The sequence below is a fragment of the Esox lucius genome, chromosome 3 (genome assembly GCF_011004845.1).
Source record: "Esox lucius isolate fEsoLuc1 chromosome 3, fEsoLuc1.pri, whole genome shotgun sequence".
Classification (NCBI taxonomy): domain Eukaryota; kingdom Metazoa; phylum Chordata; class Actinopteri; order Esociformes; family Esocidae; genus Esox; species Esox lucius.
The window spans coordinates 1,605,453-1,622,638 of record NC_047571.1 but is presented as its reverse complement, the minus strand read 5'-3'; the positions used below and the strand labels follow the sequence as shown (position 1 = coordinate 1,622,638).

Here is a 17,186-nt window from a genome sequence, read left to right as displayed (position 1 = left end):
AGGGTAGCTTGCCCACTTCAGGTTGGTGGAGAGTGCCTGCCTCAAGTGGAAAAGTTTAAGTATCTAGGGGTCTTGTTCACGAGTGAGGGAAGGATGGAACGGGAGATTGACAGACGGATCGGTGCAGCTTCTGCAGTAATGCGGTCGATGTATCGGTCTGTCGTGGTGAAGAAAGAGCTGAGCCGCAAGGCGAATTTACCGGTCAATCTACGTTCCTACTCTCACCTATGGTCATGAGCTTTGGGTCATGACTGAAAGAATAAGATCCTGGATACAGGCGGCCGAAATGAGCTTTCTCCGCATGGTGGCTGGGCAATCCCTTAGAGATAGGGTGAAAAGCTCTGTCACCCGGGAGGTGCATAGAGTAGAGCCGCTGCTCCTCCACATCGAGAGGGGTCAGCTGAGGTGGCTTGGGCATCTGTTTCGGATGACTCCAGAACGCCTTCCTGGGAAGGTGTTCCGGGCCCGTCCCACCGGGAGGAGACCCCAGGGAAGACCTAGGACAGGCTGGAGGGACTATGTCTCCCGGCTGGCCTGGGAACACCTCTGTGTCCCCCCGGAAGAGCTGGAGGAAGTGTCTAGGGAGAGGGAAGTCTAGGCATCTCTGCTTAGACTGCTGCCCCTGCGACCCGGCCCCGGATAAGTGGAAGAAAATGATGATGAAACTCTCAGTTAGCGCTGCTATCATAATATCCTGCTGCTAGAAGAACGGGATTGAAGCCTCGTATGGCCATCACTAGTGGCGATGAGCAATGGAGAATACATTTAGTTTTATGTGTAAGTGAAAATAGTTTTTGAAGTTCATATAATATGAGTTTTAGCAGGAGTACTCCGAACACTGCAACTACGGCCAGCGTCATAGTTTGGTCTCCTGAGCCCAACGGAAGTGACGTGTACATAACTCCCAATTCTGCCCTTAACAGCTTCAGGCCCTTGCGCACTTAACGGAAGACCTTAGGGGCGTAGTGCGGATATTGTGAAAGGCCCTAACCTATTGTTTTACAGCACAAAAATGGCGCGGAAACCTGTAATGCTACATAGATAGCTAGCTCATGTCATTTACGGCTAACTTGGCTAGATATAATAAAGACAGCTAGCTAGCTACGTAATTTTGAGGGTAGCTAGATAGCTAAACTAATGATTTACAGCACAAATACCTGTAACGCTAGCTACATAGCTACTGTAGCTCATGTCATGTACAGTATGTCATGGCTAGCTAATCCTCTAGCCCAGTGTTTTTCAACCCTGCTCCTGGTTTAAGATCTCTCCCTGCTCTATCACACCTGTCTCAAATTATCAGCTCATTATCAAGCCCTTGATGAGTTACATTAGGTATATGAGGACAGGGAGAGATCTAAAACATGCAGGGCAGGGTTGAAAAACACTGCTCTAGCCTGAATCTATGTACTGTACTGTAGCTAGCTAACAAGTTTAACAAGTTTTACAGCCAGAGCGCCACCATGGAAACACACCACTCTCTTACCTCCCAATTGACATGGTGATGTCTTTCCCCATTGACTTCATGCACCAAGCCTGCTTGGGGGTCACCAAGAAACTTCCAATGATCTGGTGTAGAGGAGAGAAAGGAATGAGAATCTCTGCTGGCCAGGTGCAGGAGCTGAGCACCAGACTCCTACAGTTCTGATCATTGATTCCATCCATCTTTGCCCGCAAACCCAGAGGTCTCAATGAGCTAGAGAATTGGTAGGCAACAGAGTTCCACCAGTTTCTCTTATACACAGGGAAACTAGTGGTCAAAGGAGTGCTCAGAGAGGACCTCTATCAACATTTCCTGACATTCAGTATTGCAATTGGGTTTCTTGTAAGTGCAATACTTGTACAACAGCATAACAAGTATGCACACAACTTGCTGCAGTACTTTGTAGAAAAGGGACTTGAACTTTATGGGGCCACTTTTCTTGTCTGCAATACACATACCATGCTGCACCTCACAGCAGATGCTGTCAGGTTTGGAGGCCTTGACAATTGCAGTGCTTTCATATTTGAAAATCATATGCAGAAAATAAAGGAGATGGTGCGATCTGGAAAAAGTCCCCTGGCTACAGGAGTCTGACTAGACCTCTCGCACAGCCTAAAAACACAATCACAAAAAAGATCAAGGAATCTTGGAAGATGGAGAGAGCTGTGAGCTTGTGGAAGTTGCTGAGAAACATGGAAAAGTACATTGTTAACTGTACCTCCTTGATTTGTGTGTACAAATACCACAGAAGAAACACTGTTTTAAAATGGATACCAACCATGGTGATCAAACGTAGAGCCAAAAAAATGTTTTATGGCCATACTACACCAGGTCTAAAGATACAGGGTTGGAACTCTCTGGTGATCTTGATGCCTACTGTGGAGATTAACACACACTGACACACACATGGACGTTGAATGAGCTGAGTAATATTTCGTAAGAACACAAAAAATTTACCTGAAAGTTTGGGGTTACCTAGAAATGTTGTCCATTAAAAAAACATCAAGTTGATCAGCAATACAGTGCTTATGTAGATTAGAAAATCTGCCATTTCCAGCTACAATAGTAATTTACAACATTAACAGTCTACACTGTATTTCTGATAAATTATTTTAATGAAAAAACAATTTGCTTTTTTTTTCATTAAAAAGTACATTTATAGGTGACCTCTAACTTTTGAATTGTAGCGTATGTCAGAGTGCCATAATTGTGTTGGTCATTGATCTAATTTGTCTGTTACCAACTCTATTCCTTCTCATCAACAGAATGTTCTTGATTGTAGAGTTTCTGGGAGAGGAAAGTGTAAAAGTAGTGTCAGAATGCTGGCTCTATGAAGAAAATAAGGTACAGTAATATTGATATTACATCTAATATTGCTTTGCATTATATATTTTCTATAAGGGGGGCATGCAAATAAATAAACAGTTAACTTATATTTACTTCACATATTATAAATGCATTTGAAATAACAATCAATCCATCAGAGCCAAGAAAATGGAGGTGCCTTATGTGAAAAGCTGGACTGTGAGGAGTGTCAGGATTTTTGCCAGTACAGGTACGGTTGAACCTACTTGTTATTTGTTAGCTTAGTAACAATAAACAAACAGTCCCTATACTAATCATGAAGAAGGCTAATGAAATTGCAAATTTAAACAGTTTTCCTTTCCATTATTATTTTATTTTCATATTTTTAAAATGACTTTACGAAAGCTGTTAGGTGGGCTAAAGTTGCCGAAGTTAAGTCAGCTGTGGAAAGTGCAGAGGAAACACTGCCTGACAAACGGCCAGTACAATTGCCCAGGAAATACTGGGACAGTAGCAGCGATGAGGGTATGGCACAATCTCCACTGGCAACAGAAATCTACAGAATTTTAACCAATCTCTGTGTCCTCTGGCTTATTGAAAAATAAAAACTATAGGTATGATTATAATGATATATCTTCAACATTTGTACAAAATCACATGTTGTTCATAGAAAACAGGATTCTCCATGCTACCTTCATGTTACAAATTTTATTTACATGACATCAATGGACTACGCACACTAGCCAAGGCGACATTGAAGAAAACTACCAAATCCACTGAAGGTATGATTGCACAAAGTACTTCTTGACCAATTTGAAACTATGTTTATCTTCAATATTTACATTTTAAAAATATACAGAGAAATAGACAAATACAAATTAACATACTAATTAGTCAATTTAATTGCAGTGCAGTGTATTTTTATTTTTTTTATAGATACATTTTTCTCCGAATTGCCTCTTTCGAAGCCTAAGCTAACCAGCCCCCTCATGCACCCTTTCTTCACAAAGAACGCACATTAAATGTATGAGAAAATTTTTGAACAAACATAAGTATCCACAATATCAACATAAAATTGTCACGTGTCCATTGCATGGACACAATTCTGCTCCTATGACATTACTTACAACAATGGGAAGTAATTACTAATAACTGTACTTTTCCACACAGCCAAAGAGAACGATGGACCCTCAGCATCTCTCTCTCAAGCTTCAGGTGCAAACTACTGCCAGACAGACATGTTGGATGGTATTCTTAAATGTAATTATTTAAAGAACAAATGCAAACATAAGATTTAACATAAATGCTGACATTCTGTACATTATCGTGGAAAGAATAGATGCAATGGGACAAAGCACAGACACGTTTTCCTGCAGAATTATTTCCAAGACAATTTACAAAACATCAGCATTTATATTCAATAACTTGTTCAACTGTTTTAAATATGGAAAATGAATCCCCATTCTAAGGACCACTTTTAACCAATCAGGAATGAGTGTTCAACAATACTGTGGTATAATTGAAAGTATTTCAAAATCAGCAACAGTTTGGAGTGTGCAGCTTCACTGCTTGCATTGTCTACCTTCATGTGCAACAGATATGACAGTCCCTTTACTGCTGTCTGATATACAGTGGGGAGAACAAGTATTATTCTGTCCCTCTGTGCATCTATAGCATTTTATTAATTCGCTGGTGCATTTCTTTATTTTCCCACTAGGGGTCAGTATCTCCGTTAGTGTTTCTTTGGGGTTCTTCTATTATATATTGCGTGCGCTACACGGAGCTTGTGGTGATGTGCTGAGGCAGCAGGTTAAAAGTTTGTTACACGCAGTGTGAGAAAATGTCCGGAGGTGCTGACATGCTTCACTCCTCTCATACCTCTTATATCTTCGGGAAGCTTGACATGCCATAATCTGTAAGTAATTAATAGCTAATCTTGTTTTCTAAACGTTGTGTTACCTTTCTGTTACTTAAGAGGTTATTTTAACTCTTACAAGCAAAAGGCTGCTCGTGATCTTAGCCAAGCTAATGTTGCTAGCTTCTGTTTAGTATGTGGTGCGCAATATCTTATAAGTCGATGTTAACACTGCTTTTCACACTACTCAGGTCGTTAGGTTGTACATTCAGGTTGTCAAAAGTAAACAAGTAGCTTTGTTTTACGTGTAGCTTTCACGAAGGGTTGCCGAATTCATGTTCTACTAAATCTAACTAAAAAGTCCTGTTATACTGTGTGCTGAAACTGCAATTAACTGTAGCATATTCTGCAATCACATGGTAGCAAGCTGACACAAACTGAATTATTTAAAATGTAATCTTGTGATCCTTATATCTTGAATTTTGAACATTTCCAGCATTTAAATTCACAGCAATGTGTCTTGGTTTGTTAAATTTATTTTTAATACATTTGTTTGTCTTGGTTTGTTAAATGTATTTTTAATACATTTGTTTGTATGTTCACAGTTTTACAAATCAATCAAAAAAGAGAGGTCTTCAGTAAAGGCACTAAGAAAAAAACTGTTCTGTCATTCCTGGAACCATCTTCTCTTATTGTATGTTTAGCTCGCTGCATAGGCTGAGTAGCCACACACTCAACCGAGGGCAGAAGAAGTATATGATACACTGCTGATTTTGCAGGTCTTACAAAGCATGTAGAAGTCTGTAATTATCATTAGGTACACTTCAACTGTGAGTGACGGAATCTAAAACAAAAATCCAGAAAATCACATTGTATGATTTTTAAATAATTAATTTGAATTTTATTGCATGACATAAGTATTTGATCACCTACCAACCAGTAAGAATTCCGGCTCTCACAGACCTGTTCGTTTTTCTTTAAGAAGCCCTCCTGTTCTCCACTCATTACCTGTATAAAAGACACCTGTCCACACAATCAAACAGACTCCGACCTCTCCACAATGGCCAAGACCAGAGAGCTGTGTAAGGACATCAGGGATAAAATTATAGGCCTGCACAAGGCTGGGATGGGCTACAGGACAATAGGCAAGCAGCTTGGTGAGAAGGCAACAACTGTTGGCGCAACTATTATATTTTTGCGTAATTAATTAGCATTTTATTGCATTACATAATTATTTGATACATCAGAAAAGCAGAACTTAATATTTGGTACAGAAACCTTTGTTTGCAATTACAGAGATCATACGTTTCCTGTAGTTCTTGACCAGATTTGCACACACTGCAGCAGGGATTTTGGCCCACTCCTCCATACAGACCTTCTCCAGATCCTTCAGGTTTCAGGGCTGTCGCTGGGCAATACGGACTTTCAGCTCCCTCCAAAGATTTTCTATTGGATTCAGGTCTGGAGACTGGCTAGGCCGCTCCAGGACCTTGAGATGCTTCTTACGGAGCCACTCCTTAGTTGCCCTGGCTGTGTGTTTCGGGTCGTTGTCATGCTGGAAGACCCAGCCACGACCCATCTTCAATGCTCTTAATGATAGAAGGAGGTTGTTGGCCAAGATCTCACATGGCCCCATCCATCCTCCCCTCAATACGGTGCAGTCGTCCTGTCCCCTTTGCAGAAAAGCATCCCCAAAGAATTGTGTTTTCACCTCCATGCTTCACGGTTGGGATGGTGTTCTTGGGGTTGTACTCATCCTTCTTCCTCCAAACACGGCAAGTGTTTATTTATTTTTGTCTCATCAGACCACATGATCTTCTACCATTCCTCCTCTGGATCATCCAGATGGTCATTGGCAAACTTCAGACGGGCCTGGACATGCGCTGGCTTGAGCAGGGGGACCTTGCGTGCGCTGCAGGATTTTAATCCATGACAGCGTAGTGTGTTACTAATGGTTTTCTTTGAGACTGTGGTCCCAGCTCTCTTCAGGTCATTGACCAGGTCTTGCCGTGTAGTTCTGGGTTGATCCCTCACCTTCCTCATGATCACTGATGCCCCACGAGGTGAGATCTTGTACCCAGACCGAGGGAGATTGACAGTCATCTTGAACTTCTTCCATTTTCTAATAATTGCGCCAACAGTTGTTGTCTTCTCACCAAGCTGCTTGCCTATTGTCCTGTAGCCCATCCCAGCCTTGTGCAGGTCTACAATTATATCCCTGATGTCTTTACACAGCTCTCTGTTCTTGGCCATTGTGGAGTGGTTGGAGTCTGTATGATTGAGTGTGTGGACAGGTGTCTTTTATACAGGTAACAAGTTCAAAGAGGTGCAGTTAATACAGGTAATGAGTGGAGAAAAGGAGAGCTTCTTAAAGAAAAACTAACAGGTCTGTTAGAGCTGGAATTCTTACTGTTTGGTAGGTGATCAAATACTTATGTCATGCAATAAAATGCTAATTAATTATTTAAAAATCATACAATGTGATTTTCTAAATTTCCAGTCGGTACTTCGTTTGGATGCCTTAGAGCCCTTGAGTCGGTTTGTTTTAATGTCTAAGGATTTTTATACTGACAAAGGTGTATGTTTTAACTGTGTATGTGTATGTATGTTTGCATGTTTTATATGTACTGAATTTATATATGTCCCGTTTGTTTGGTTTGGCAAACTTGTGAATTTCCAGGGTGAATTGGTCCCCCTGGTTAAATAGAATAAAAAATGAAATTCATACTTGAGTAAATACTGAAATCACATATGTTGTCTAATACACTACACACATTCTTTTCCCAACTGAAGTCTTGATTTTACTTATGTTACGTTACAGATTAACTATCTCAGCTTGATTGGCAAGGCTAATCCTGGAGACTGTACCAGGCGAATAATATGGACCCTTGCCACCAGTCAAGTTTGGAGCTGCTACAGCCTGCAACGGAAATGGGGGGAAATTGCCCTTATTGACATGAGTGTCTACAATATCATCAAACGTTCAATTATAAAAGAATAACTTGCTAGCAAACATTAGTATTAGATTCTTCCAACATATTGTTTCATTGGTTATTAAAATTACATTTAAAAAAAGTGCATTACATTTGGTCAATCATTAATTAGAAAATAGAGCTTTCTGCAGTTCAGTATGTGGACAGAAGCTAGTAATAAATTGCAGAACCTATAATGGCTGAAACTCCAGATCTAATCCAACATTTGTCCAGGTGAATGCCCCTTTTGTTGACTAACATGTATTGGAATTTCACTGACAAGCTGATATATCAGAAAAATAAAATAATGTATATTCTTTACGTTACAGGGGCTTTCATGCGGTGCTAGGCTGGAGGAGAAGGTGGTGGAGTCTCCCATTTCAGAGGTCCTTAAACAGGCACCAGCCCACTGCCAACAGCAGCAGGTAACTACCATTAATTAGTGATTATTACAGTTAATAACTATTTTTAATAATGTAACATGAGTTAATTCACCAATGATCTCAGATACCCTTTTCTCTTTATTGTCGATGATCAGGCACTGCGAGTCCAAGAGAAAAAAAGCTGTACAGCCAGAAGATGACAACACACTTGCCTTCCCAGACAGAGAGAAAGAGTGACCGAATAAGACTATTCCTATTTCATATCAGCCAAAATCTGAAAAACATGATGCACACCCTTCATTGTCTTGTTAAAGGATAAAGGCAGATTACTGTTCAAAGTTCTGAAATTGTATACAGCTGTGGAAAAATTAAGAGACCACTGCACCTTTTTCTTTCCTTTCGAAAAACATTGGAGTGAGGAACAGAAGGGTTAAAATGTTGTGACTCTTAATTTCTTCTGGAGCTGTATATTTTGCAACTGTTATTCATACATTTTTCCTGAGCTCTGTGTGTGTGTGTTTGAAGTTTTTAATAAACATTTATTATAATAAAACATTTCATAGTGAATTTTATCTACAGTACTATGTGTAATTGAAGATTATGCTCTTTTAAGGGGTCAGAAAATTATGGATGAATAGTTGGATAAACAAGAAAATGTAAACTGTTTTCAAGACTGCTTGTAGATGAATGTGCCCAAGGTTATAGGTAGTGAATTTTATCTACAGTACTATGTGTAATTGAAGATTATGCTCTTTTAAGGGGTCAGAAAATTATGGATGAATAGTTGGATAAACAAGAAAATGTAAACTGTTTTCAAGACTGCTTGTAGATGAATGTGCCCAGATCTAGGTTAGCCATACTGAGGCTTGTGTTTGGCTTTGATATATGCCAAATTTATCTGTGAATGGACAGAATGTAAAAAAAAACTGGCCTCTGTAGAATCCTTTTTTAAGTACAAAAAAGGCGAAGTCAAGACTTACAATATTTGAAAATTACGAAATGACCTAAAAAACACAGCATTGTCATAATGCACTAGAAAAGAAATTACAGTGTAAGCAAGATATGTTGTAACAACCAAATAAGCCTATTCACTTTTACATTGTAGGTACGTAACTGTTAACCAGTACGAAACCAGCACCAATACATACGTTGTCAGTACGTCAGGACAAAAATTGTGTTTGCTGTCTTTTATGCTGCAATTGTTTGTGCCAGGGGACAATGGTCAGTCTGAATTCTGAGGTATCCTTTTATATCTAAGAAATGCCCCTGTTAATTACTGTGGTTTCCTGTTGAATCTTAAGATAACTTAAGTCCTTGGACTGTGTTTTAGGATTACCTGGCCTGATGTCTCCTAGTTGTCCCTGGTCAAAGTCCACCTGGTTGTGTTGCAGATCTACACAGTGATGATGGGCCACCTGGTCATCCATCTTAGTTCAACTAGTTGTGCAGCTGATCTGGAATCTGCCTAAGACTCTGCCCATCTGTATTAAACTGACCCGCCAGTAATCGTAACATGCAAAGAAATTCCTCCAAAAAGTCCATATATGCTTTACTCTCTAGTAGGGTTGACTACTGTAATGGCCTTATAACTGGCCTCCCCCAAAAAAACTGTAAAACAGCTAATTCAGAATGTTGCTGCTAGAATGTTAACCAGGACCCATGAACAGAGCACATTACTCCGGTTCTTTCATGGAATATACCACGGAATCTACCATTTAGTTTTTATTTAGTTTTTATTCTATTTTATTTTCTTATTCTATGTTATGTTATCATGATGTTGTTTTATTATTAAGGTGATTAGAGTCCCTTTTGTTTTACTATTAAGGTGGTTAGAGTCCCCCTTGTTTAATTATTAAGGTGGTTAGAGTCCCCCTTGTTTTACACTGAACAAAATGATAAATGCAACACTTTTGTTTTTGCCCCCATTTATCATGAGCTGAACTCAAAGATCTAAGACTTTCTCTATGTACACAAAAGGCCAATTTCTCTCAAATATTGTTCACAAATCTGTCTAAATATGTGTTAGTGAGCACTTCTCCTTTGCCAAGATAATCCATCCACCTCACAGGTGTGGCATATCAAGATGCTGATTAGACATCATGATTATTGCACAGGTGTGCCATAGGCTGGCCACAATAAAAGGCCACTCTAAAATGTAAATCAATTAAACTATGATTTCGTTATATTTTCCTACTGTTAGCGTTCCTCACTCATCCCAATCCAAGTGCATGCAACACAGTCCTTTGGTGAATCATATTTAATATGAACTACATATCATCCAGAAATGAGAAAATACATCTTGAAGACATACAATAGATATTTAACTTTCTGAAAATAAATGAAATAAATAAAAATGGCTTAGTAATTACATTAATTTGTTTCATTGTGGCTAAACAAATATAGGTACTTCATCTGTTCAACAGTTCCTCTAAATTACCAGTTCAACATTAGTACAAAACAAATGTAAAAAAGGATATACCCATCGAAAGAACCAGCTAATAATGAGTTTTAACAAGGCCACATTAACAGGTTTTTCCTCACAGTTTCCAGTGTAAGACACATTTGTGTAAAGTTATTGAGTCCAGCTCCAAATAAAGTACCATGAATTATCACACATACACTGGACTCAAATGAGGGTTGTTCTTTTCTAATATGATGTCCTTTTTGCGGCAGCAGCGTTTGTAACACACAACAGTTAGAGTGACGAAGATGATGAGAATAGCCAGCATTAGCCCACTGGCACCTGCAATCGCACCAACAGTGAATTCTGAAAAAAAGAGACAAGTATTTAGTACCTGATAATTACTTTTCTACAGTTCTTGAAGTTGCTAAGCATTGTTCTCTACATGTAACTGATCCAGGGTAGCTCAGTTGACATAGCGTGACACATGCACTGCCAGGGCTGAGGTTTTAAGAGCATATGCTAAATGATTTATGTTCAAATGTATTTAACAAGGGCTATTAACATTTGCCCAGATGCATTTCACATTTGTAGATCATATTTTCTGTAGTAACTCGATCCACTACATGTTTAATTGACTCTATTTAAATGTGTCTGTCATAAGTTCCCTCCACCCCCAAAAGACCTTGTGCACTGTAGGGATTCTTACCATCAAAGAGGGTCTTCCTCTCTCTGGGTGAGCATTGCGGCTTGCTCCACTGTCCAAGTCTCTTTGAGCGAGATGGGATATAGGCTGCAACCATGAGGCAGTAGCTCTCTCCTTCATCCAGACCAGTCAGCTCTACATCCATAAGGTTTGATATCTTCTCTTTCTGTTGACAAAAGGTGTAATTAGACACAGGATTATCACTCAATAGACCAGCAAGGGGTTAATGGAGGGAATAGTTATCATGGGCAAACATTCACAAAAAATGCATGTCTGGCTGTTCAACTCACCCTTCCTGTGCTCCCGGCTTTGCTGTATATAATTTTGTACTCCAGTTTATTTTTGAAGATGTCTCTGATTGTTAACTGTAGGCCATCTTTGTAGAGGGGAGTGAGAGGGTCTTGAATTTGGAGCATGATCTTAGTTTTGTTTTCTTTCTGTACTATCTTAAAATCAGGTCCTCCAATTTCAGCTGAAAAAAGGAGATACATGAGAGACGCTTAATCTGGAATTTAATTGTGTTCCCGTATGAGCCTAAATGCAATAATATTGGAATGACACTCACTGTCTTTGTAGGGGCAGAACCTCTCCGCCTGGCTGAAGGGGAACTCCACAAGATCAGAGGTCACACCAGGTAGTGGTTCTGATAGGATGTCGACTGTGTATGTCTTATTCAGGTTTCGCAGCTCATTGGTAAGGTCACACTCTGTAGCGGAGGTCCGGATACAGTAGGGGTTTCTCTGTCTGTCTTGGCCAACCCTGAAGACAACACAACAGTTCATCATCAGTGAACTTGAACAGATTTTTCTGTCATTCACTTCAAGTGGTAGTTGTGTTTTATGTGTTATGTTTGTAAACTTTATTGAGGAGATATTCAGCGATTTGTGTCTGCAAAGATTGCAGAGACATGATGTACTTACACTGAGTATTCCACTGTATATGTGTAATTGATAGGTTTAGGGCTCCATGTTAGAAATGTCTTGAAGTTAACGGACACCCATCGAATATCTTTTGCCTTAGGGAAATAATCCTCACCTGTCACCCAGAAACAAGAAACAACCCTTGATTAGTTATGTGTTCTGCATGATACACACTCTTCTTACCTATTTATTTGTTTGGACCTTGAAGAAAAATGTTCAATGTATGCCATCAGTTGGAATCTAAGTTCTAATGTTTCACATTAGAAATCAAAGCCCTTTATGTATCTAACTCCATATATTTATATGTATGGCACAACAATCTAAAACAACTGAAACAAACTGCAAATGCATTATACCAGTACATACGGTCACAAGTAATGACCAAATACTAGACTACTTAAATACAAGTACATTTGTCGAAATACATATTAATCCTTTGAATGTGTGGCTTGATACAGAAAAGTGCTTTTATTTCTAAACGGTAAACCCTGTCTGGTTTTAAATAACTCAAAACAAATTACTATGCTGTCTCCAAAATAGAAAAATACATTCATAGAGGATTGTATATAGGCATATTGACAAAAAATGTATAATCAAGATATTATCCGCAGAGCAGCCCTAAATATAATGTATCTGTATTTAGATTAACTTATTTTTTCGCATTGAGAGCCAAGGCTGGTTGTGCATCTGAGAGTAGAATGCAAAACTTGGCAAGGGATTATATCGAATCGGATAGTCAGTTTAATCTGAAAAAGTTCCCTATATGTTTTTGAGATATAAATTCGAAAAATTTAACTTACATGATGCTTCAAATGTGAATAGTACCGATGAGAGTAAAATTGCAAATTGAACAAAAGTCTTGACTTCCATGATGGTGGTAATCCGAATCGTTACAGTTGACACTTAACTATAGAACGCAAATGATGAACACCGAATTTATACTGGCGAAAACGCGTGATGCTATCTATGTTCGACAAAAAATCAATGCATCAGATAACGGCATACAGCTCCTAGTGTCTGGCTTTTATACAACAATGAGGACCAGTGGAAATGCCGGTTGACTCACATCAGTAGCTCCACCTCACCACTCGAGCATGGGGTTTTGTCACTGGCTAAGCACGCTATCCATGTATTCTGTCATATCGGTTATTGTCCATATATGGTTATCCGGATTATGGACATTACCCGTAACTTGCCGTGGCAACGTTATAGCAAGGCGGTAATTATAATATACATTCGGGGAAAATATCTCCCCAATTTTCAGATATGCTGGCAACCACGCACCGCGGTCCGAAATAATCATTAGCAAATGTAATCATAATTATAACTAAACTCAACACATTGCCATTATTATTACTACCGGTTCTAGTATTAGAGTACGGCAGTTCTGCGTGTGTTTTGTCCAAGTGGTGTTGCCGTGTATGTGGATGATAATTAAGCTTAGAAGAATACACAATAAGGGAACCAAATGAATGCAATTTATACTTTTTTAGATATTTGATCAAATGTTGTTTCTAAAAAATATATTTTTCTTTTTACTGGGTTAACTCCTCCCCCATGGGGTAACTGGCCCCCCCAGGAACAATGTGTACTTGCGGACACCAACATTTTTTATTTTGAGGTGGAAATGGTATGTGGATGATGATTATAGGCTTATGGATGCAATTTATACATTTTCGATATCTGATGAAATTAGAAAAATTATTATTGTAACTGGCACCCCATGGGGCCCAGGAGGGTTAGTTACCCCAATAAGGCTTTACAGGTTTATTAAAATCCATTTAATCTGTTTTATGCATACATTTCTTGTAATTAATACTAATAGCAAGCACAAACTGAGCTCAAGATTGTACAAATGACAAGAATAACCATAAAGGATTTTCCCTCTAAACAAGTGGATTATTTAACTGAAGGCTTTACTACTAGTACATATAAAAAAAGATATATCTAACGTAATAGAAACATATACGAAAATCTTTAAACATTTCAAAAAATTTGTTCAACTAACGTTTGAAATGTTTTGTGGAAATATGCAATAAGTGAAACAGGACACCCTTTTGCACAAGTTTATACAGGATTATAATTAATGCATTTTACATAGATTCAACATATTACAAAAATGTGAACATGTGGTGGACCTGTGAGCAACAACTCAGCTAAACTGTTCTGAAGGTCGTTTGCCTAGACCTGTGGGTTCTGCTGTGTAGATCTGACCAGTTTTCATGCAAATCATTGTGATTTTCTCTCCTTACTTTCACTTGCACTTTAACAATGTTCTAGAAAGTTGAAATTGGTAACTGGAAGTGTTGAAGTTTATATAGCCTGTTGCAGAAAGGAGGCAACTTTCACTTTGCACCATGTAGAGGTCAGGTAAACATCTGTTTACAGAAATAAATAAAATTCCGGGGGGGCCTGGAACAAGTACATTTTACAATTCTAGAGTAATGATGTGGTTATGGACTTACAACATTGTTGGGAGGAATATAATGTCTGATACATGTCTTGGAATTGATTATCTGATTGAACCATTATCATAAAAGTTTATTCAATAGCATAAATTACCAGTACAACAGGTCCAAAAGAGCACAACAGACATTATTGAAAGTCCCATAATGTAGTCCAAAATCTTCAAGTTAATGGCATAACCTAAAAATACACATTTAAATGATTTGCCATTTAGTCAATTAAACATTTAATAACCCCATCAAATATTTAAAACATTACATTCCAACACTGACAAAACTGTTTCTTTATGTACTGTGTATTCAGCTTTGCCCAGATTCGGTAGGCTTTGGTTACATCCTATCATCTTGTATGGCCAGGTGAACACTTCCAAAACACTTTCCAGTTTACTCTTAATAAAAAACGTATGTTTCTTGTCTCTTTGTCTCATGAAACTACACAGCTACACTGCACCTTTTTATTTCCTTTCTAAAAAAGTCAAAAAGGAAGGTTTTGAGTGAGGAACGGAAGGGTTCGAATTAAGAGACCACTGCGCATTGAACGCTTCTGTTCTTCACTCATCACTGTACCATGTCAGCCTGGCTCGATCGAACGATCAGACTGGGTTATCTGGATCAGTTTCACTCAGCTCTCAGTTCAGGTTTGCCTTTCAGGGCAGGGTCTACGAGTATACGAGGATTCCATTCAGCTACGCTCTGGCTCCATGCACCCTCTCCAAAAGTCTGGAAGCGGTGCTGGAACCCCTACACAGGGAAGGCATCAATATTTTAGCCTATCTAGACAACCTCCTGATTTTGGCATCGTCCATGGAATTGGAAAGGATACACACTGTTTGATTGTTGTCCCTTCTCACGCGATTAGGTCTCGCTGTGAATTGGAAGAATAGCATGCCGTGGCCAGCCCAGCAGGTTTCTTACCTGGGTCTGGTCATGGACACATTTACAATGAGACCAAGCATTTCAGACACGTGGGCTTTTGATCTCCTCTCTGCCCTCAACCTGTGACGGTTTGGGCCGTCATGTTCCTGTTGGGTATGATGGCCTTAGCGCACATGGTAGTCCCCCTGGGCGTACTGCACATGCGCAGCCTACAGGCCTGGTTCGCTTGCCAGTGGGTCGACCCAGTATGTCATAGAAGCCGGACTTAATCTCTGCCCACCCACGAGGGGACCTGGGCTATTGGAGGGACCCCTTGGTGCTCTCTTAAGGCACACCTTTGGGCAGGGTGTCGGAGTGCGTTCAGGTTTTCACAGACGTCCCTCTCCACAGATGGGGCAGTGTGTGCCAGGATCAGGCTGTTGGAGGCGTGTGGCCTCCCGGCCCTCGCCACATCAACCTGCTGGAACTGGACACAGTTTTATTGGTGCTGACGCACTTCACGGACCTAGTCAAGGGCCGCGATGTCCTGGTTCGCTTTGACAACCGGGCTACGGTCGCGTACATCAATCGCCAAGGGGGGATCAGGTCTCCTGCTTTCCACCGATCTGCGACACGTCTTTGGCTATGGGTGCATTCCCACCTCCGCTCCCTGACTGCGACTCACATTCCGGGCCGTCTCAATGTGTGCGCGGACATGATGTGTCGGGGTGGCCTACATCACGAAGATTGGCGTCTCCACCCAGACATCGTCTCCCTCATCTGGCAGAGGCTCCTTTACGCGTTTCCCCCGCAGCGCTGCATAGCGCGTCTGCTGGCTCAGATCAAGACGGAAGGGCTTTGGGTCATCCTGGTGGCACCCGTTAACCCTGCGGCTGTTTGGTATCCAGAGATGATCCATTTGCTGGCGGACCGCCCGTGGTCGTTTCTGCTCAGACAGGATGCACTGTCCCAAACGAAGGGCTCGATTCCATACCCTCCATCGCTGTCAGGAACTCTCCAGGTCTGGCTCCTAAGCGGGACAGGCTTCTGAATAGAGGTTTGTCTGCTGCCATCGTCCGCACCATCCAGGGTGCTAGGGCAGCGTCTACATCCAAATTGTATTCCTCTCGCTGGAATATGTTTGTGTTGTGGTGCACACAGAGGTCCGCGGACCCTTCGTGCTGTCCTGTGGAGATTTTCTGCAGTATCTCTTTGATATGGATAGGTCTCCTTCGACTCCTACGAATCGGCCATCTCTGCATGTCATGAGGGCTTTGCTGGGCGCTCTTTGTGGACCCCCATTCAAGCCCTTCCAGCAATCTTAAGTTGCTCTCCCTTAAGATTGCCTTGCTCATCGCTTTGTGCTCTGTTAAGCGAGTGAGTGATCTCTGTGCGCTCTCTGTGCGCCCGGGCTGCCTGGCTATCAGAGAGGACTTAGATTGAGCTATCCTGAGACCTAATCTGTCCTTCGTTCCCAAGGTTATCACCAGGTCTATTCGGTCAATGACTATCGATTTACAGGCCATCTTCCGTCCTCCGCACGTTCGTGAGGAAGACGAGGCTCAACTGTCTGTGCCCGGTACACGCTCTTGCCCTTTACGTAGAGCGCACAAGGTCTATCAGACTGACTCCCGAGCTGTTTATTTGCTTTTCGGATTCCCGGCGTTGTGGTTGTTGCCTTCGCCGTTCGTGCGTTTCTTTTTACTGGACGTGTCTCCGTCATCCCTTGTTCATTCACTTCTCGGTGCTGCTGCCCGAGATCTCTGAATTTTGCTAGGGAATCTTGTGCTTTTCCTTGATTCTATCCTTCCCCTAAAAGTACAGAATCCGGTACCCAGATTGGT

At 40.6% G+C, this 17,186-nt stretch overlaps 1 protein-coding gene and 1 long non-coding RNA gene across 2 annotated transcripts; one reads left to right on the top strand and one right to left on the bottom strand.

Moving 5' to 3' along the window:
- Window positions 1–4,583: 4,583 nt before the first annotated feature.
- Window positions 4,584–8,430, top strand: LOC105009167. Its single transcript, XR_002196497.2, has 4 exons — window positions 4,584–4,700; window positions 7,462–7,846; window positions 7,942–8,037; window positions 8,151–8,430. It is a non-coding gene; the product is annotated as an uncharacterized LOC105009167 (long non-coding RNA).
- A 1,835-nt stretch (window positions 8,431–10,265) lies between these two features.
- LOC105009168 (tissue factor) lies at window positions 10,266–13,045 on the bottom strand. Its single transcript, XM_010868581.3, has 6 exons — window positions 12,823–13,045; window positions 12,023–12,137; window positions 11,668–11,861; window positions 11,393–11,574; window positions 11,106–11,268; window positions 10,266–10,762 (listed from the first exon to the last, which is right to left on the bottom strand). Exons 1-6 carry the CDS (start codon window positions 12,890–12,892, stop codon window positions 10,605–10,607), a joined length of 882 nt encoding a protein of 293 aa, XP_010866883.2. The 5' UTR covers window positions 12,893–13,045; the 3' UTR covers window positions 10,266–10,604.
- Window positions 13,046–17,186: the final 4,141 nt, after the last annotated feature.